Source organism: Diorhabda carinulata, chromosome 2, assembly GCF_026250575.1.
Source record: "Diorhabda carinulata isolate Delta chromosome 2, icDioCari1.1, whole genome shotgun sequence".
In the NCBI taxonomy this organism is placed as follows: Eukaryota; Metazoa; Arthropoda; class Insecta; order Coleoptera; family Chrysomelidae; genus Diorhabda; species Diorhabda carinulata.
In genome coordinates this window covers 24,749,904-24,773,898 of record NC_079461.1, presented here as the reverse complement: position 1 = coordinate 24,773,898, position 23,995 = coordinate 24,749,904, and the positions used below count along the sequence as shown (strand labels likewise).

The 23,995-nt window shown below is 31.4% G+C and overlaps 1 protein-coding gene across 1 annotated transcript in view; it reads left to right on the top strand.

Annotated features, from left to right (window-relative positions):
• LOC130903481 (angiopoietin-2) overlaps positions 1-23,995 on the top strand; it is a 182,189-nt gene that overhangs the window by 118,242 nt on the left and 39,952 nt on the right. Inside the window, exon 2 of the mRNA XM_057815597.1 lies at positions 17,074-18,319. Coding sequence (XP_057671580.1) covers positions 17,074-18,319 — 1,246 coding nt within the window. The remainder of the gene's footprint in view (positions 1-17,073; positions 18,320-23,995) is intronic.

Here is a 23,995-nt window from a genome sequence, read left to right as displayed (position 1 = left end):
TAGCTCTGCGCAAACATTGTAGAATTTTACAACAAACAGTTGCAATACTAACTTGGGACTGGACTGTATGGCGGATAGTACAGAATATCATAATGAAATTGTTTGAGGAGCTCTTTGGTTTCACCAGCATTCCACTTATAGGCGATCCATAGTTAATCAGAAACTTGGACAGCTGTGGGCATAGAAGAACTGACTCTGTTCTACCGACGATAGCACCCTGGTGTAGTCGTTCAAATCAGCCTCTCTAATAAACACCAAAATCGGTAGTCAGCAACCATCACTAACGATCTTAAAAGCATTATGGAGTGGGGTGGAAGCAATCTGATTGTGTTTAATGCTGCAACTATCCAGGATGCTGTATATACAAAGAAGCTTCACAAAAACTTGGAGCCCTCTTTAAAACCAAAAAGCCATATAATCCGCAACAGCTTTTCATCCTCTACAATGCCCAGATTCATCCATCTTTGGAGTAGTGTTCGCACATTTGGAGCTCAGCTTCTACTCACACCCGTAAGATGGTCGATTCAATGCGGAAGAGAGCAATTCGACCCAGAATTGAACAGAAATTTGCTTAGACTATAGAAGAAACATCGCCTATCTGACTCTGTTTTACCCATACTACCAGATGCTCTTCCAAACTGTCCAACTTAATCCCACCTAGAACAGTATTTGTATGATCTACTCGACAGGTAGACGTCAATTAATCAAGACTATTTTCTTTAACGAAGTGCGAGACTGTGGAATCAGCTACCAGGGAACGGAATTTCCGAACACTATAACTTGCAGAAGTTCGAGGTCAATATTCAGAGGCATTTCCACACGGCAGGCACCAACATTGATATCTGTGAATTTATTAGAACCCTCAGTTCATTACTATATTATTTATAGAAGTATATCAGAATCAGTTTTGATGTGAAGTTTACAAAATTAATATAAATTAATATTTTATTCAGTCAATGAAATTGGGAGGTTCAATGTGAGTAAACGATACCAAAATTATTTTATATACACTTATAATGAGACTTATATGAGAACTTGTAATAAGAGTTTATAATATCAAAATATATATTTTGATTCTATTGAATATTATTAGGCCTCCAATAAATATAATCTAATTCACAGAACCAATTTTTTCAACTCAAATATGCCATTAAAGCGATATAACTACAAGAGATCTAATCGCCTCTAGAAAATAAAGTCAAGTTTGTTTTGTTTGAAATAGAATTTAGAAAAATGTTACTTCACCAATAATGCGAGGTATTGCTTGTTCTAAATGGAATAGTATTAGTGAAGTGGGGCAACAATATGGATTTTGTCGAATAAACAAAAAGTAATATTTGTTTTGTATATAGATGTCAATGTTAAACGACATTATATTTACTAATATTACTAAATATTACTAAATTCAAACTGTGCTGACTAGTATATATTATTCGCTATATGATGTTTTCTACTATAGTTGTTTGTTCATGAAAAAAGGTTTTGTTCATCCAATGTTTTGCAACAGACCTCTCGCATTTTTCACTCTATTGTTCTAGGAATTAGATTATATTTGGTTTTTATTTATCTCTCTTAGTAGAAAAATGATTTATCTTGTGCAATTTCGGTTTTATGACTTAAAAACCTGTATCTACTCCATTAATTGTCACAGATAAACAATATGTTTAATGGTTATAGGAGAGAAGAAAATACATCTGTTTAAAAAAATTATAGATAGAATACAAATTTATAGTTTAGGTAATATTAGTATTATAGCTATATAAATATATGTTACTGGCATAGCTGTTAAACAGACCGAATCATTCTAGAGTCAGTTACTAATTAATATACATTCCGGTTACTTTTGTATCTGTATTTGCTTTCATTGACCATTACTTAACATATCCAACATATCCAAACGTATTTCACTCGTTGTTAATATTGTATATTCAATTCAATACGATCAAAACATATTTGAACCGAAAATGTTAGAAATGGGATTCTTTTTGATATGTAATATAAGGATTCGTCGTGTGTTCAATCTATTAGAGTAGAAAGCTCCCCTCTTCACTTTTTCATCGTGAATAAAGAATAACAAGAAACACAGTAATTTGGCGACAACGAAGAGCTGTGCAGTTACGTCCTCGATATACCTGATTTTTATTACCAAATTTGATCCAAATCGATCAAAAAGTGAGTTATTCCTGTATAATTTTATAAGTTTAAACCATTGGAAAAATAGTACAATCATTTAGTTGATGGAAATCAGTAATAATTTAGTCATGTAGTTTTTTAAGCTAAATTGCCTAAAGTTGGAGTATCTTTTCTCTGATAATTATTTTGTATGTGTATGTAGAACCTAATATGAAAAAATATACATTTGAGAACAATATTTTTATAATCTTTGTATTTATTCACTGTTGTTAAGTAGATTCACTGATAACTTGTTTGAGTGGTTCTTAAGTCTGTTTAAGTAGCGTTCATTGAAGGCACTTCTTGCTTCTTTGACTTGGAGGTCTTTCCCGATTTCATTGTTGGCTGCTGTTCCCTATAACTGGCTCCCATGGGTCAATATTGGCTGATTTTAATCCCCAACCGTTTCCTTTCAGTAAGGATATGTATTTTCCAAGTGAGTCTATTGTGTAGATGGATATCTAGGTACTTTACGCTGCCTGTGTGTGGTTCGGTTTGTTCGTTTGTTTTGTTAAAATGTTGTTGTAGATATGCTGCTGCTATGGTAGAGTTTGTGTAGTTTGCCAATATTGCTTTTACATCGGTAAACGATGCGGTAGTTATATTTCTACATGTTGAGAGATCAGTGAGAGAGAGAGATATATGTTTTATTGTCAAAAATTGTTACAGTTTGTAGACAAAAGCTTGTAAAAACAAACATAAAAATAACTAAATAAATATATACATAAATTAAAATTTCAATATACACAAGAATGCCACAATGAATAGCAAAATTAAAGGTAATAGTAATAAGTAATAATTAGTATATTAGTCGTATATAAGTCCATAGCAAAAATTAAACCAATATGCAACATGTCCGGAAATAAATATTATTATTAGAATAGAAGTCGTTTACAGAGTATATACTTTCCAGTAAATATGCCCTCAAATTATTGCGAAAATCCGGAAAACATTGTATCAATTTGATTTTAATTGGCAAGTGATTGTCCATTTTTTTGCATTGTAAAATATTGAGCCTTTAACTAATTCTCAACTTGGAGTAGGTAAGTAAAAGTCGTGCTTCCTAACTGGATAGCCGGGCTACGATCGTTCTTAAATTGGAGTGGCGTGCTCATAAGCACCCCTAAACAGTAAGTATAGAATAGATCCAAGCCAGCTACCCATTTTACTGGGAAAAGTTTGGGTCGGTGATTTGGGAAACTTTCCACTGGGAGGGGGGAAGTATCCTAGACATAAGGTTGCATTGAAGATAATGGTTAGCAAGACTATACTTTTCCAAGGAAGATCTTTGACTAGTTTTCCTGTGATGAAGTCTTAACCTAGGACGTTATTAGCATGAAGGTTACTTCTAATTATTGTATTCACTTCATCATGAAGAGTTTAAATACTGGTGACATCTAGTATGGGGCCTCTGTTCCTTGCTTTATTTTTATCTTTTCTATTTGACTTAATTGGGACGGAGATTGTTGGAAAACTTTGTCTAAATGTTTTGCAATTAATCTGCTTGTTCCTGGACTGTCCGGGCTTTCTATAACGAATAGACGGACTCAGCAGTATTTTATTATCGATACTTGAGGGTCACCGATCTGTGTACGCAGACACTTGACATGCGAAAAGTGAAGAAGAAGAAGTGAAGAAGTATAACCAGAGTGAAATATAAATACATATTCCAGCTCGCTTGAGTAAAAACTATGGACCACAATGTAATTATTTAGTCATCAAACAAACGACACCGTGAAATCTATTCGAAATAGATAGATAGAAGTAACTACGTCATGAAGTATATATATTTCATTATTTTTTCTTTCATTCGTTCAATAAACTACAAGTATTTTATAACCCTAATCCTTTGTTTTCTACAGCTGCCTTGCTTGAAAAACCTATCACACTTATACTTTATATACTATTATGTTATAATATTATCTAATTTATGGAAGAAAATTAGTGTCAACGAAGATTTTATCGATTTTATAAACTATGCAGATTATGCTAATGTTTATATTCACCGTTCACCTAGGTTAGTAATCACATTAGTATAGGTAGTGAAAGGCAAAATTAATTGAATTAATTAACTTTTGTTTAGAGAATTTATTCCCGATTACAATGGTTTATTTAAACGAGTATTGACAGATTTAATGAAAAATATTACTTAACCCTTTTCCTGTCGTCTTGTGGTTGGAGTACCATAAACTTTTGGTGAACATATAATTCATTTTAATTCTCGAAATACATTATTATCGAAATAAATCGCTTTAAAACAGCATCAAGTTTAGAATAAAGCAAAGTAGTTGATATTTTGATAATTTTGATAACCCTGAAAATATAGAAATGCATTAAGAAGCAGTTTTCGGCATTTTTTGAAAATTCATCACATTATCGACAAATCGAAAATAATCACTATTTTTCACTCTTGACTCTTCGCCATCTTTAAAGAACTAGTCGAGCGAGGTTCACGTGATTTTTTGCACATTATGTCTCACTACTTGTACAATAATTTAAAATAAAAACTGTCTGTGGTCCCAAAATTTTGTTTAATCACATATCGAGTTCCTCGTTATAAGTACTTTTTTTGTAAGTGTAAGTAAAATCACAAATAAGCATAATTGTTTAATACTGTTATTCTTTTAATAGCTTATGTTTGCCGTCTCCACTACGTCAGTAATTTTAACTGAATACACTGTTTACACTACCAAGATGAAACTTGGTTATCGAAACGCACGTCAGACAGTGTAATTGTGAGTGTTGGTGTAGTGGTAGTATATTCAGTATGAATATCACCAACGGTTCCAGAAATTTTCAACTTAGTTATTGGTAATTTTAAGACAAATTTTGCCCCTTCTAATTTCATTCCATGTAGCGGAACAAACAGAAAAGAACTTTGATAAAATGTAAAGAGTTGGCTCTTTATTAATTGGAAATTATTCAGCCGCCTTTGCTGGTCAGTTCACATAATTATAATCATCTTAACACGTTAACTGCCACATTTGATTATAAGGAATTGCGAAATTAACATCTTGTCGGCCCCTAACTGGATTCATAATAACCCTGATAAACAAATAGAAGTATAAATAGAGAACAGTGATTTTTGGAAGGTGGTTTACATATGTGCATCACTGATTTGGCAATCGCATACCTGTGAAAAATAACGATAAAACTACAAAATATACACATATAAATTGCATTATCGGAATATATACAGATTTGATCAGGAAAAAGCCGAATATGAACAAAAGCGTTTTGTGCACGGGTATTGCAATAATTAGTTACTAAGGTAGTTGATTGTGTTGATAGTTTCTTGTAATGTCACAAATCTTTTTGTAATTTTTCTATTCCTTTTGCACCTCTTTTATATCATTTGATGTTTCTTCATTTTTTTTTCTTGTATGATTAGCATTTACAAGAGCGACGTCATCAAAGTTTTCTGAAATTTTAGATATTCTTCATGTTGGATACATCGATTTGTAGACAATGAAAGAATTAATAATAAATGTCTTCATCTGTATATTTTCAGGAATTTCATGTAATGTAGAGGAGATAATGAATGTATAAATGGCAAATTCATATACCCAATTTAGTTAAAAGATTGATATTGTCATGACTGACTCAAAAAAAGTGAAACATATAACTCAAAAATATGAAAAAATGGGAAAAATGATTTAAGAAAATTTGCTATATTCTGAGTTCAATACATGATAAGAACTATAATATAACTTTTGTAACAGTTTTCTCATATAATCACTATAGGTGCTTATATAACGTCAATAGCTTTGCAAATATCAGCTAAGAAAACTTGTTGGTACACTTGTTGTTATTTAGAAAGAACGTGTTATGTCTTGTTGCCAGTGCAATCCATCATTGAACATGTAAAAAGCTTGGAGACAAAAATCACTTGGTGTGGCAAAAATGAATATTTGCAAAAAAGAAAAATTGCGACAGTTAGAATAAGTTTTCAACTTAGATGATTGCACTTTAAAAACTCATTGTAATTAGATAATTGCACTTCAAATGTAACTATGAAGAGAAAGTGTCACTTTGATCAGCGGTTTTTTAGTACATTATTAGTTTCAATAGAAAAAAAAAGTTAATTAGAAATTGTTGTTGTTATATTGAAATTATAGTTATTTCTATTGACTGAATTTGTACTCTGAATATACGAGTGGTATTCAGAAAGTAAGGAACGTTTCTGCGTGTGCATCATCCCATTTAGCGTCCAGTCACCACAATAGGAACATTTCCATGACGCCTGTTTTTCCAGAAATCAATATTATGTGTGGTCTATGATACTGAACTCAGATCAAAATGGCCAAATTAAGGTCCAAGAATTGTGAACCATGAACTAATTGGACGTGATCGCGATTCATCAATAGATAAAATGATAATTCGTTGTGAGACATGAATAAAATGAATCAATTGTGAGACAAAATTGCAGATCTTGTAGTTGGAGCACACAAGTTCTTGTCAAATAACGAAGATTATGACTTTGATCGGTACTTTGAATGTTTGTGCTTAAAACTAAAACTAAAAAACTAAAAGAGGAGTTGAGAAAAAGCCGTTTTTTCCGCAATACGTTTTTTCCGCAATACTGAATATGACTGCTTAGAAAGCAACAGCAAGGACACAGTAACATTAGCAAAGCAGTTACAAAGTATTTTTAACCTAACTCCGCAGATGCAGATTAACATGAAATAATTATCAATCAATGTTACTTGCCGAATAACAACACCATTGCCAGACTAATTAAAAAATTGGAGTGATTTGTAAAAAGTACAAAAAAGGCTTTAGTCTTACCCCAATCAGATCTTTCAAGACGAGCCAAAAGTTGTCCTCGCACACGAAGCCGTCGAAGCAAATGGTCGCCTGATTTTTCGGAATCACTGGACATGTCACCACCGTTTTATTAGAGAATCGTATAACGGCCAATTCTGATTGGTACACCAGCATTTGTTTGCTAGAAGCTCGAAAAAATCAGGGAAATCACAAAATTCGAATTCTCCATCATGACAATGCGAGCTCTTACCCAATAAAGTCAAACAAAAACGTTTTTGAACAGTCAAAATATAAAATTGATGTGTCATCCGCCGTACAGTCCACTTGGCAACAAATGATTTATTTTATTCCCACAGGTCAAAAATTAATTTTTTTTCTACACCTGACGAAGCGGTGGATACATTCAAATCATATGTTTGGAGGTACGTCAATCGGAATGGAAAAAATACTTCGACAATTTATTCAAACACATGAAAATTGTATTGATCCTATTGGAGAATATTTTGAAAAACAATAAATCCATATCCAATTATAAATATTTGTTTTTATTTGACTACCTCATAACTTAAGTATTTGATTCTAAAATGACGAAAAATGTTAATTATGTAACGCTGTCTAAGTTTACTGTTTTATTTCAACAAACTTTATCAATTTAAATATACTTATTTTTAATCTATTTTTGTAATTCTAGCTCTGAAGTATTTGGATAAACTAGATTATTAGGAGAACAGCACAGGGCTCTACTATACAAGTCGTTTGTCTATATTCACCGACTATATACTTATTGTTCTCTTTAAAAACAGATAGTTAATTCAGTGTTTCAACTCGTTTAAACTGAAAACGAAATTTAATACTTACAAACTTTATATCAAGTCCACCAACTAATTTACTGTAATTATAAGTTTGTAAAGCATACAAACAAGATCATTACTTACAAAAGAAGCAACATATTTCACGTCGGCTTATGAATTAAATTGGTTGTTTTATTACAAGGCGGAAACATATCAAAAAGGTGTTCTAACCAATTTTAAAAATTGCCGTCCACTTAAGTACGGTAAGAAAGTAAAGAATAAACGATGCGTATGATCTTAGCATCGAATGAAATTAAAATCATAAATTGTTTTGAGAATTCTAAACGTATTTAATCTGTCAATGGGTAACATAAATTACGTATGGCGGTTTAAAACAGGTGTTTATATTACATCAGATATATTTCATACTAACAACACCATGTGGTGTTAAAAATTTCACGCAATATTATAAGATGAAATTGTGTTTTAAGGATTTTTATAAAAACCTATTTTATTCAAATGGTATAATGATATAAATATGTCTGTAGAATTAGCTTTCAGCTACAGTTTCTCCAAATACATTATTTGCTATATTGGAGATATTCTACTTAAAGGATTACGGGATAAATTGTATAATTACTTGATTATTTTTCTAGAACTAAAACTGCTGTATCTTAACTGTTCTTCATAGATCAATGACGTTTACTATTTCATTTTTCTATGCCCGATATAATATTTTTATTCCATTCATTTGTATTCATAAAGAATGTAATTTCTGAATCTGAAGACAGTTTAAGCTGCCCACCAGAAGATGTTGTGGAATCGGCAACTGCAGAGACTATGAATCTTCTCCCTGAGAAATCCAGGGAACAGTATTTAGAAGAATATAATTCTATTATGGAGTGGTGTACTAAAAAGGGGATAAACACCTTCACAGAAAGAGTGTTACAGATTACTTTGAAACTAAATCCAAAATGTGTCTTCAACACTTTGGTCGATTTATTCAAAACTGAAAGGCACCCTAATGATAAATAACGACGTAGGCATCAGTAAATACTCGAAATTCATTGCATATTTAAAAAACAAATCAGTTTTGGCTATAGGCCAAAAAACATTTATCCGTGAAGAAATTAATAAATTTCTGTTGCAAGCTCCATACGATCATTATCTCATGCATAACAGCAAAAAATTTTAATGTAAGCATAGATATTATTAGTAACATTTTTCAGGTTGCTTTAATATTCGGAATCACAGGAGCTATGCGGAAGGAGGAATTATATAAAATGAAGTGTATCGATATTAATAAAACCGGAAATGTTCTAATTATCACAGTACCTGATAACAAACTCAAGTTCAAAGTCGATTTACTGTTATTGGTGAAATATCTGACAATAGATTAAGTTTTGTAAACATTTATAAAAAATATAAAAACCAACGACCCACAAATGTCAAAACAAATCATTTCTTTTTTCAGTATAGGAATGAAAAATGCAAAACCCAAGTTGTAGTTATCAATACCGTTTCAAAAATTCCCCCGCTTATCGCAACATATTTGAATTTACCTAATCCAAAAAACTAGAATGGGCACACATTTCGACGCTCTTCGGCGTCTTTATTAGTGGATTCCGATGGAGATATAATTTAACTAAAGAAGGTGGGTGTAAATCTAGCACAGTTGCGAAGGTTTACGTAGACGACTCAATAAAAAACAAAATGGATTCCGCAGTGAAAATTTTAACGAGAACAACTAGTTCTACTTTAAGTAATATTGTAAATGTTCACAATCATACCAACAATCCAATAAGAACTAATACAACTATAGACGATGTTATTTCTTTGAACTAGTTAAATGTTGCCAATTCAAGTACCAATAGTAATGTAACTTCTTCTACTTATGTTATCTGCAGTTAGAGTACTTTGCCGAAAGACATTTTAAATTTATTGCCATCGATGTCAAGATAACGAATTCATAAATCAGTTCAAAAATCCAACGTTGTAACCAGTGACAATATTAAAACATTTGTTGAAACAGCTTCTGATGAATTTTATTTGTTAACAAAGGTTTGTAAACATGACGACCAACTTAAATTCTAAAGAATATATTTTTAGAGCGCCTATAATTTGGGAGTTTGTAGATGTATACGGAAAGGTGAACTATAATGTTAAACTTAGCTCAGTATTAATTGTCGATGTTCCCATTACTAAAACTAAAAAACATCGACAATTTGTTATTACTTACAATGTTTATATAATTTGTGAAAAATATATCAATCTACGACCCTAACAAGGATAAACGATGCTTTTCAACTATCAAAAAAGAAGTACAAAGCAATTCGTAAGCATTAATATAAATTGTAGATTGGTTAAAGACAACACTAAATTTCTGAAGATACCTAACCCAGAAACTTACATGGGGCACTCGTGCAGAAGAACGATTCAATCTGTAACAAGAAATAAATTTCTTAACATATTGTCAGTAGTGGGATCAGTAGAAATCAAGCGTTATGGGAGCTGAATATTCCGTTTCAAGTCTCAACTAAGGCCAATTGAACGTTTGTGGTGAAATATGAAACAAATCGTATATTCTTGGGAAGCAACTACACATGAAAGAGAATTTTGAGCAAACTCTGGTAAACACCAGATTTAGTATTTCATAATTTAATGGAACATTTTAGATCAAAAATTAGGAAAGCGAGCCAACTGGGTGGTAACCATTTTCTAATAGAATAACATGCAAATAATTAAATTATGTACAACAAACAATTTGTACGCATTTTTTTTGTCCCCATACCTATATGAACACAAACAATCATAGCATTATTTTATTGAATACATTTTTCAAATAAGTTTCAAAAGTGGTATCCTGCCAATTAAAAATATAGGTCTTTGGTACATTTTCAAAGAACGGAGTCTTTCATATACCGTATATTATCAATACAAATGTTATCACTGGTGAATTAATGTAAAATTGACATAAGATATAGTTAATTTGGAATGTGCTTCCACCACTAAGGGTCATTAGCATTTCCCAACGTTCAGTTTTATCTATTTCTCTTTAAATACTAGTACTACACCTTAATATTTACTAAACAATATTAAAACTTTGATGTCTTTTAGGTTTTGTCTTGCTCTTTGTATTAGTTCTAGATTTTTATTCACTTCATTGGTGATTTTACTCTTTCTGTCTTCCTGGAACTCTAGACACTCCACGAGGGTATGTTCAAAGGTGACTCTAACATTATATTTGCTTTGATTAACCATAGATAATTCGATCATAACTGAGTCTGAGTCCCTTTAATTTAATTTAGTCTAGCTGTCTGGATGTTGATGCTAGTCAATCCATAAATTTCAGCTTAGTTATTTTCTCACTATTCCATACTATCTGAATCTTTTTCTCAATTAACTTTTCAATGAAGTTGTTTATATCATTGTGGCTATATATTTGCATTATTACAATCTCTAGGGTTGTTGCTTCATGGGCAGCTGTATCAATGAACTTGTTACCTTCGATTCCCACGACATGGTGGACGAAGACAATTGTTATCTTCATTCTTAGCGTTGATAGTTGATGGACAAATTGTTGGATTTGTTGATGGCTACTTGCATATTTCTGTTGAATTGATTTTATGATGTATACCGTATAATGTGTATACACAACACTCTTATATTATTCAGAGCATTTGTAGGTCAGTTGCTCGGGTTGTTCCAACTACTGACGAGCATACTCTCTACTCATCTTCATTTCTTTATACATCAGTAAGGCGTAATTTTACGAGTAAAGTTTGAACCTTAAACGTTTTATAGATGGCGTTTACAAACAAATTTCGGTTTAAAGCTTACCACTGGTCTGGAGGTAGTTAAAGCTTTAGGCTAATATGAAATTGAGAATTTCAACTTTACTCCTCCAAATTGTTAACGTTTCCACGATAAAATCTTGAATAAAGGGTTCTGTAGCTTCACTGTAGAAGCAATCTTAAATTGATTACTTAAATGTTGCATGATCTTTTATGTTAATTTGTGTTTATATACACAATTAGAATTTGAAATCATTATAAGTATTTTTTGCCTTGGAAAAGTTGGGTTATATTTCTACTACTAAACGACAACTAATTAAAAAAATTGTGTTCAACTGTGATCTGCCAAAAGTATCAGCTTCTTTATTCTTAGTTTTAACTAGAGTTCAATTCATGGCTTAAAACTTTAGTTCATTCTCCAATTCCACCCCATGTTGTAGAATAAAGCTTCTGATAGTTTGTGTATTTCACATATTAAACTTATTATATCAGGAAATTTCTAGATATAGGTAAGAAAATTACGGTAGAAATATTATAAGTGTTTATGAGAATTCTTTCAGAAAAACTACCTATGATTTGTGACATACTTTTAAATTGTATTATAAAAAGGTGGATATAATTACCATGATTTATAGGTAAATAGCATTTCTACGAGGGGTATAGAGGGTTGTTGGGAACGCACTTATAATTATTTTTGCGGCCTTACTTCAGTTTTTTCCACAGTCCTTATATAATGTTTTTTGGCAATGTGAAGTTATTAACTGTAAGAACTCAACGAAAGGGTTCATTAATATTATTATTTTGTCTCGTATTAATGGTTATACTTACAAACCAGTAAAAACTATTATGTTGCGGCAGATGATACTGCTTTCCGAAATTCTGAGTAATACTTCATTTATCATTCATTTTTGATTATCACTCTAAACGATCACTTCACAAAAATAACAGCCATAAAATTTATTTCATATTTACGTCGGAATCTACTTTATAATAAGGAATAAATGATTATGGGAGCTATAATATCTTTAGGACATGCGGTAAAAAAATTAAATATAAGATTATCATCACACCAGCGGATATCAATCAGTTTAAATGAGTTTCATCACTTTCATAACTTACTGAATGATTGAATACCATCAACAAGCTATGAAAAATATATGAGGCGTCTGCATGGATAAATAAACAGTGCGGAATTCTTGTAATATGAGTGAAACTAAATTATCGCTTCAACTAATTGATTAATATATAAAGATATGTAACAATGAGTAATGTTGAGACATTTTCGTAAGATCTTTAGCCATTGAAAACATTGATCAAAAACGAAATTTGATGAGTTTATGATAAATAACTCATCGACTTGAGATATTTTTGAAACCTTAATATCTTGATAGATGGAACAATCATGAATGAAATTATTTGTGTCTTTATTCACTTTGTGTCTTTGTTTCTTAGTTTTCTGCAGGCTCTTGTCTACAAATTGTAAGCAATTTACTAATAAAGAATTTCTGTCTCTTTCCCAATGTAATTGTGTTAGTCCATTGGTAGTGATGAATAGTGTGTTTAATTTCAATTTGTGTTGAAAATAATGTGACAATTACGAGATAAAGTAGAGGAGAAATTAGGAATAGGAAAAAATAGTAGTAAAGTTTGAAACACTTGATATAATAAACGAAATCTTAAATTGAATCATTATTCTCAAACGTTTGATTATTAATCTATGAATACAATTTTTTACTACTGAATTCAAATATGAAACCCATTTTATACAACTGTTACGGCAGCATTCAAGATATACGTTCAAGTTACGTTCACATAATATTGCTAGAACAGCGGTTAGAAAAATTATAAAAATTACAATCCGTTATTGGAACATCCGTGTCTAAGCGATATAGTTGATAGAAGTGAAATTATAAAAGGCTATATTGCAAAATTATTAATAATATTCATGATAAAACTACTAAAATAGATGATAACAAGATATCGACAATAGCTCTAATAATGATATATATTCTTCCTAATTTCATCAATTACCAATTATCTTGATTCTATCCTATTTCTTGATACATATCAGTATCACGCTGTGCAATTGAATAATACTTGTATAATGAGTAGTGTTTTTCACAACAGTTTCAATCGATAGCATGTATTATCGCTGTCGTGACTTCAAATTAAAAAAAATGGAACAATCTCTTTCAACAATTTCTACACCAGTCAACTGATAATTGCGTGCAAATATATCATAAAGATACCTGTGTGGTCTCATATAAACTTAATGAGAAACTAATTTTTTAACTTGGACAGACACCCCTTTCTTTTGGTTTTATTAAGTTGAACACGATATGTTGTGTATTCAATTAATACACCTAATAAATATATATAAGAGATTTTTTACACAAACCATAAATATTTTCGATAACAAGATAAGTAGAAAATGCCTATATATAAATAATATTGAAAAGAAACAACCAATAGATTCATCAGAATTTAAAGATAGAAAGGTGAGTAAAAACAAGGCACAGAAAAAGTGTGCTGAAAAAAACATACTCTAATAAAATCATAGTTAAAGTACTAGACTGCAAATGGTCAGAGTTTGTCTTAGTATCACAATATCCATGTGTACGACCCCAACAAGGATCCTAAAGTCCTCGATTTTCCACTTTTGGACCTTACATATTTTTAAATAACTGCAGGTTGGAGTAACTAACCTAAATCAGGACTGTAGGACCTATCCTACCATTTTGATAAATTCAGTGTCAATAATAAGGTTTTGGAGACACAAATTACTAGCAGTAGTGGATGGGAGAATATAAATCCGCAATCACGATAATGGAACTTCCTCGTACTACGATAGTTCCAGGATTAATGTCTAGTAGTGTAGGATTCTTGTGCGCAGGATATACTATATTGAGCAGATTTTTTACTTGGATAAAACGCTACATTATTCGATGCCAAGGTATTCGCTGTAATGGAACGTGGCTGAGTGATACTTCATAAATTGAATAAAATAGGTTGAACCTTTCAACAGACCCTTGTGAGTGTCGAAGCTTACCATGTACGATTTTTAATTCTGGCCACATCGCACAGACTTCTTTCATCACTTCAAATTTCCTCCCAATTTCACTTTGCAAGACACTAGGCGCTTCGAATGTAGTGAAATATCTAGTAAATGATACGCTGGTTCTTCTGCTCGCTTTATTTTTAAAGACAGCGGCTGCACTTGATCTTGATACACAATAATTAATTTATAGTCACCATCAGTTTGTGACTGCATATCAGATCATCTTTGCACCTTGAATTAGTTACTGATAATTGGTTTTACAACAAGGCCTTTTTTTTAGAAGATTCACACAGATTCACATGGACTGTGATGAGTTCAGCAGTCAAATATTAATTATCACTTTTTATGATGTTTTAATTTTGAGGATATAATATCTTGCCAGCCGCTAGTAATCTTGCTCTTTGATTCTTCTACTTTTACAATTGAAGGCCAATATTGAACATTTGTAAATAATTGAGCATTTTTTACTTTAGTTGCAATAATTAAGGTGATAATTTCATAGAAACATTTTTTAATTCTTTCTGACATCAGACACCGATACAAACGTGAAATATCGCGGAAATTGCGGCATATACGATGCAACCAATCATCAAAAAACAACAAACATGCCGTGTCAGCCACGAGATCGCGGTGATCATGTCCCATAACAACAGGATGAAGACCGGGATGAATAACAACTCAGTTGATCTGAATTGATAACTTTGGCTGGCTATTATGAATAATATCCGGATTAAGTGATTAATTTATCACATCGTCTTGACAACTTTGTTGTTATATGTGATGACGAGTAATTATGTATAATAGCTATTTAATCCAATGACTGAAACATATATATTCCAGAAAACATGAAAATTCTGTGATTCCGACAGGATACCAGTCGATAGGTTATTAGAAAAAAATTTGTATGAACTTAACGTTGAATTCATTTGCTCAACCAGCTGTTTGCGAGGCTGTACCATTCAATATAAAAAAATTGTGACGAAGGTACTATATAGAGGTTGTGAAATACTGGAGAAAGAGGAGCAATATGGGCTTGGATTACAGAAACAGAAGATAATTCTTGACTGAGAAAGCAAGAGGATAATAGAAAGATGAAGCCAATGATGAATGTGAAATACGACATCAGTAATAAAGTGAGAACACTGAATATGGTAAATGTCTGGAAGTCTTCTTTGGGAGCTCTGCCGTTTTTTCCTTTACCGCCTCCATCGACTCAAATCGGGTCTCTTCCAAAGCAGATCTCTTTCTAACCTCTCTAACCTTTCAAGAAAATCTGAGCAGACCCGTTGATACAAGAGCTTTTGGTCAAGTGTCAGATTTTTTGGCACCAACTTCGCACAGACTATTGTCATGTGTAATTCCTCGTATAAAATTTTTCTCACCGTTTCTTTATCGGCGTTTACAGCCTCGGCAATCATCCGGATGCTCATACGACGATCTGCATCCACAATTTGGTTGATTTTGGTCACTTTTTCCAAGGTTGAAATAGTCACAGGGCGACATGGGAGCTGGTCATCTTCAGTGCACCACTCAAAAACACGCGCACGAGATAAAGAATTGTCCTCATAAGCCTCTTGCAACAATTTATAGCACTCAGTCGTAGTTTTTTTCTCAATTTAACGAGAAATTTGAGATTGATACGATGGTCCTGTTTTTCATCACACATTTTCTGTTTTCGGTATCACGTTCGTTTCAAACCACTACTTCACAAATACTTTAATAGTAACGGGAACATGTTTTGGGACAAGATAACTAGATACCCCAATTTAATAGCCAGACCTCGTATACTTTATGATCATAAAACTAAATGGTTATATACATTTAAAACGAGAAAGAACTTTATTAATACATTTTGATCGTTACCTGAAATAATTCTATCACCACCGTTTTCATCAGAAGCTTCGAGTATAGAATTGTTTTGGTGAGTAAATTTTTGCTTCTTAACTACAAGTTTATCTGATTGACTTTTTAGAAACGTAGTAACTTTAAATAATTCTCGATATTGATTTTTCTATTTATGTTGAATAGGTATCTTAGCATGGAGTAGACAGTCTGTTGAGGACATGTTTAAAGTTCATTTTACCAGCATATGAAAAAAAGCATACTTAGTGCTCTCACAATTGCACTAATTTTCGTAGACATCTTGTTTCTTGTTTTCTGATTTTTCGGGCAGTGAATTCTGTATGGTGATACTAAGCTACTTGTCGTACATAATAATTACACTATCTAATTTCAAGCACAAAAATCACCATAATGGGGTATAAACTTATTTTTTAACGTCAAAATTATTAAAGGGATTAACTCCCTCAATAAATACAATAGTCTACAATAAATTTTTCAGAAGCGTCTGAATAAAAATATAATAAACTATATATTATTCGATATAAAACATTTCTTGATTTGTAAAAAATTAGTTTAAAGATTTTGTTTCAAGTATAGATTATTGTGAAATAGAGAAACACCATGATGACATATTTTTAATTTGTTTCAGGGAGGAATACCTGTTCGATGTCTTCGAAACGATAATTTCAACTTTAGAATCAAAATTACATAGGATAGAAAATTTAGACAAAGCAGTTGAACATCTCATGCGAAGAGTAGAAGGTTTAGATGATAGAGTGAATAATAACATAGACAAAACCGAATCAGTGATTGCCAAATTGAGAATAATTGATTCTAAATTGTTTCAAACACCAAACAGATTATTTTTTGAAAAAAAATCCGATACTTACGCCGAATCAGAAAACTTGGGTAAAAAATTATTGGCTTTAGATCAAAAAGTGAGTGACATCGATGATAAATTGAACACTTTAAAAAACCAATTGGATATTAATTCTTTACAAGGGGAAGATATCAACGCAGAGGCAAGCGAAAAGAGATCAGTTAGCATGAACGTAGTAGAAATAACTAAAGCTCTTAATACTGAAGTAATGAACCATGTTACGAAAGAACTAAATCAGCTTCGAGAAACAAGTAGCGGTGTAGATAGAAAACTACAATTCCATATTAATACTGTCCAAGAAAATTTGGGAAAAATTCTAAATATAATGACCGATGTCCATCACGCTATTATAGATGATAAAAGAGGTTACACCGATTATTTCTACAATAGATCATACACTACTACACACAGACCTGAACGTCAAAACAAAATTGATAGCTTAGTCGAAAAAATAAAGCCAATAATAACCGTTTCCGAAAAAATGGACGAGGTGTGGAACGTTGTGGTTGGTACAAAAAGTTCAGTGGATGATCTGGTACCAAAATCAGATGAATTATTGACGCAAACTCAAAGACAAGAACGAGCCATAGGAGAAATACACAATGATTTGAAAATGAAAACTAATAAAATCATTGCAAACTTAGATAAAGTAGAGAAAAGATTGAAAAAACAAGAAGATGATGTTGCTACTTTAGCTCAAAAGCCTGTACCAGCTGAAATATTACTCAACCCATCCTTAGAAAAACTAGATGACTTCGAATCTACTAGATATATTGAAGATTATGTAACTGATACAACACTTCCTAGTGGTTTCACTACTATGTCGCCTCCGATAACACAAACGTCTATACATAACAGTGTATCTACTCAAGTAGGAAGTTCAGCTTCAACTACAGAGAAGAGAGTTGAAAAAAGAAAAGGCGGTGTTATTTTTCCCAGTGTTAAAAATAAACCAACCCACGTAAATTCAACATTTGTTACATCAGACGTTTCCCCAACTGTTAAGGATGTTAGGGTAAGATATTTTACAAATAATACTGAATAACTAGAAAATTTAACTTTGTATGCACCATTAAGTTCTTAAATTATAGTAATAAAGTATAAAACCTACAAATATTTTCGAAAAGAATAATGTGAAATTATATTATGTGAATAGTAGTCACGCGAACCAGAATATATTTTATCTGCAAAAAAGTTTCTTGTAGCCCTGCCTATGTTCAATATACGCGAGACGAGTAACCTGATTCAGGTTCTTGCACCTTATATTCTTCCTTTAAGCAAAAACACAGCTTACCCAGCTTATAATTCTCATTGGAATCTACTGATTGTTTAATTTATTGAGTTACTGCTGGATATTGAAAACAGTGTGAGTTCGTATGGTCTATCTCGATTTATTGTATCATCTTCAAACTAGGTTCAGTTCAAAGTAATATACTCATTCAGGAATCGACTTCAGTACTTGATCATAGTTTTTATCAGCAGAATAAGATGGATATTAGTAGTTTGTCGAGTTTTTCCAAAAATTTTTGCATAATGAATATATTAGATTACAATTTTTTTAAAAAAACGGAGGTAGTCCATGATATTCTCGATCCATCTTCCTCGGTTCACCAACATCCATCTTCTAGGTCTAGATAGTATACATATGCTATTGTGATATAGAAATTTCAATATCAAACAAATACTTTTCATTGCACTGTTGTAAATTTTCATAGAATTATGTATAACGATAGTAATTTAATGAATTCCAATCCACTTTGAGTACCCTAGTTATTATTAATAGTATGAAAGCAACGCGAGGTACGCAGACACAACTAAAGGGCTATTGAATCACTTTATTCATCGTTAGTTTATGAAACACGACTCCAATGACGAAGAATTCATGAGAGACTTGGAGAAAAAGGTCAAAGAGAGTCAAATAGAAAGAGTGAGCGAATGTGAATAAGCAACGCTCTTGATCAAAAAAATTGGCTAATCCTATAACAAACTTCTATACCGCAAGTATAAAGTAATTTATCAAATTATTAGTGACAAAACTTCTACAAAATACATAGTATTCTCGTCATAATAAGAAACTATAAACATAAAGTCGAATATGATTGAAAAAATGAAAACATTATTTTAAAGGATGTTTTCAATAAAATAATTATTAATGTTATCTTGGGAAATTTGAAACTATATTTTTAAAAGTATCCTCTTATTTTTTATAATTTGTGACATGAAAATATTGGAAGTTTATATTCAACACTTATTCTAAGCAATATTACATTGATCGTTATATTTGAAAACACTAGTAATTTTCATTCCATTGTCTCAAATATCTGAAGATCATTAAATGAAAGTAAAACATTTGAATATTAATGAAAAAACTATGGCTAACGGTTTCCGTTCAATTATAAACATTGAAGAAAGGTAATCAGGTACTTTTATTTGTGTCCAATCTTTTTCTTGTGTTAATAAAAAAAGTCTTTTTTTTAAATACAATTATTACATGATATTAAATAAAAGATATATCATATATATTTTTCGAAAAACATAGTCAGTAATCAAATTTCATTCCTAGTTCCTAGTTTTAACATAATGTTTTGATTTAAAATATCAACTTATTTATTTATTCATTGATTTTACTGAAACTTTTAATATTTACAAGCGGCTCATAGAATCTCAAACTTTTTCAATTATAGTTATGCAATTTTATTATATTTAGACTAGCGGACCCGACAGACGTTGTCTCGCATGATATTTGGAGCTATAAGGATCTTAAACAGATTATGAAATGTAAGACAAATGATGTAATATCATTATTCTTTATTTTGAAATAACATCAATTTTTCTAAAAACAATCCGATCTAATCAATAATGTTTATTCAGTATTATCTTAATTCGAGGTGATGAACAATATTTCAAGTCAATTCCCGGAGAGTAATGGATGAACTTGACGGTTTTCCAACGCGAGAACACGCCACATTTAATTGGCCTCATAAAAAGACCGGATTTTCTATATTCAATACACAAATCGACATGGTTGTACTGGCAGCGTGCGTTTATTTGCTGCCCCTCATCACCCCCTCATAAAAAAACCAAGGCCTTAAGACTTGAACGTTGGTTGAAAATTGTAATCTTCCTCATTCTGAATAATTTTTGTTGCTGCTAATGATTTGATTTGAATTGAATTTGCGAATTTCACTCAAAATCAATTTAGCTTGAGATGTAGTTCCAGCCAATAGTGTTTTCAATGGTTCTGACGGCGAGTTCAATAGTGGCAATACAACTTTTCCAGACGTGCAAAAGAAACCGACCGATTGACCACAATTTGTGAATGTGACGAATAGTCGAGGTCCGACTCATATTGAAACGCAAGGCGAAGAAGTGATGCGCGATACACTGGTAAACGCTGTTGTTCACTTCTTCTGAATGTGTCGGCGACTCATGGACGGGCCAGTCTTTGCCTCAATTTATTAGCTCGAAGTCTTACGTTGCGTTGCTCTTGACTTTCATTAGACTGTGTGATTGCAGCCTGACTGCAGCACCACCTACCGTGCTGATTTAAGAATGTAAATTTTACAGACCCCCCCATAAGCATACAAAAAATCATTCGAATCGGTCTAGCCGTTTGCCGTCTGCCAGGCTGATTTGTGAATATAAACCCTCCAGAGCGCCACCGAAGTGCATACAAAAACATTCATTCAAATCCGTCCAGCCATTTAATAAGATAAACTTTTAGTAAGTTAGGTACGAATCACATCCTCAACTCGTTAAAATTTGTAGCCGTTTGACAGTAACATCGATAGAAATTTTGTTTTTAATCATTGAATAATCCATTTGGTTATTTCATGAAATATTTTCCAAATTATTCCGAATCTTACGTCAATTGTGAGTAGGAACGACTTGCTGGAACCAAACTTTGAATAGTTAACTCATAGTTAACAGGAAATTATGAAACTGTAGGAATAATTTGTTTCTGTAGAATATTCACTAATCCATAAATGTTTTTTGGCGATATTGATTATGTATAGGAGTACTCATGTATTAACTTAGCATGATGAAAAACAATGTTTTTCTAGAGTAGTGGCAACGGGAACCATTTCCTTCCAAAATATTCCAAGCAGTTATTAACGGATACCTCCCCGGTCTTGTTTTAATACTATACGATTTCGATTTTAATCAGTGGGTCACACAAAAAGTAGATAAGTTGAATATTTTGTAATTTATCCTGATACTCTATTAATACACTATTAGATTTGAAGTAGTGTTTATATTGTACTTGTCATACTTCTATCTCTTTGAGCACGAAGATCCCATAGATCCAAATATCTTCGATAACTTGCTACTTATTTTTTTGTTACTCCCTAAGTCTCTAATATGTTTTTGACGCATACATATATCGTCTTTCATTTTCACAATATGATCGAATTCACCACCTTCTCGTTTTCCTTATAACTTCAATTTGTAATCGTGTTCTTCAGCTTTTGTTTCCCGTTTTCAGTATTCATTTATTCATAAATATTCCTCAATATTGTTCATTTCAACAAAGTAAGAATAATAATACCGTCATAACCATTTGTTTTAAGAATATGTTCTGTATATACCATCGTATTAGTTCCACTCAGCAAGTTGAATCTATGTGATTTTCCAAGACTTTTTGCTTGCTTTTCATCTTACAAAACTTTTTTTTTTCTTTTTTTACCATTCTTCTAATTGTGTAATTTGTAATCTGATCAATAAGCTGTACTTGCCATGTTATATTATCGTTTTATAATCTAAAATTCTGTTACTTAATATCTTATAATATGAATTTTGTATTAATTTGGGTCATATAAGTCTGCCTAATAATTTGTAATGACAATGTATCTCAACCCGTAATTATGTTTGAACTGCAACGATAATTATGTGTTACTTATATTTTATAAACTGTCTACAAGTAAAAGTTGTTTCAGTTCGAATATACGTGAAAAATGTATTTTCAAGGAAATATCAGTATAGTTCAGAAAGTAAACCATTAAATGTTACACTTACATTTACTTTAATACTGTGAGGTCAATAAACTAGGAGGTATTGACAGACAAGTTTCGTAATTTCAAGAACCAGATTTTCAAAAACTGATACATCAGTCTCCAGTTTTTAATTCAATTTAATTTTGTTGATGTTTCAGTACTTTATAAGAGTGAACAAACAAAACTAATATTGTAATTTGAATGTCATGATAATAATGACAATACTTCTCGATTTCTTGCTTCACGAAAACAACTGTTTATGGCGAGGTATACTATGAATACTCCTCATGTTTTAAATTCGAAATAACCCTCAAATATATTTAAAACTCAATTAACTCACTCTCCTAGATTCTCGGTTCTACAAAACGAATATCGTCAATAACAGCTTAGCGGTTTTTCTCGAACCGAGATACATTTAATGGAATCCTCAATATTAAGCGTCAAAGAAATGATTTTATTTTTGAATATCTAATACTATTTTTTTTTATTTTTTTGTCTTCATAAAAAATAACACAAATATGGAAATGAACTTTTTTAAATATTCTCTTCTTGATATACATTAGTTAAATAAATTGAAATCGTCTGAAAATGAAATTAATCCCAAACATATGATATATATTGAGTATCAAATAAAATAAGCTTGATAATTATCTTCAAAAGTATGTTATTATAAAAAAATATTCATTTTTTCAATTTCTTATTTCTTAGATCTTTCTAATGCTTAATGTTCTAAATGTTCTTGATTTTCGGTCTCTTTTGTTTTAAAATTAGTCTTTTTTAATATTTTTTTAAAGATTGGAAAAAAAATTGATTTAATTTCACTCTTTAACAAAATATATTGGAAAAAATTATTAAAAAAAATTTTAAAACAGAAGAGACCTAAATCAAGAACATTTAGAACATTAAAAAATATTCATTTACACGTAGAAATTATTGTGTAAATTTTGAATAATTATTCTGTTAAAATTAACTTTATTAATCAAAATAGAATGTTACAAACCAAAAATATATCAATTTTAATTATGTGTTTCAGTTTTGAGAGGAATTCTGAGAGTTAAGTACCTCAAAATTCAAATCAAATTGTGTCACGACTGGTGGATTTACTCACAAATATAAAACTGAATACAGTGAATAAGAAAAGAATGTGAAAGTTAAACCAAAATAAGTAGATATCGAACTAACAACAAAAAATGTCGGTGATTAACAAGCCTATCATTATAAGAAAAATTTAATGAGGTTAAAAATCCCAAATATTTCTTATTACGGATCATACAAGTAAAAATGCCGAGACATCGAGGTATAAATTCATTTTTGCTTCAATAGCGAAGAACTATCTTGATGTCATCAATACACCGCGGTAATGTTATTCAATTTTATCGAATGGAACTTTTTAGAGTGCTGCTAAACTGCTAAAGCTAGAGAAATCAAAATTAGTTGTATTGACTATTGTCTATTTGCGAAATTTCTTACGATAAAATAAACATCTAAATCAATCTACACCCAATACTGGGTTTGTTGGACACTGAATTGAATAGTAGTAATAATACTTGGAGCAAGTCAAAACGCCACTTAAAGATCAGTTTCTTGATTTGCTTTGATTAAGATGGTAAAGAAAAAAATGATTCTGCATACTTCGGGAGCTGCTTGAGTTTTGAAATAGAAAAATAAAAATAAATATTCTTTCATTCCGATTGAGG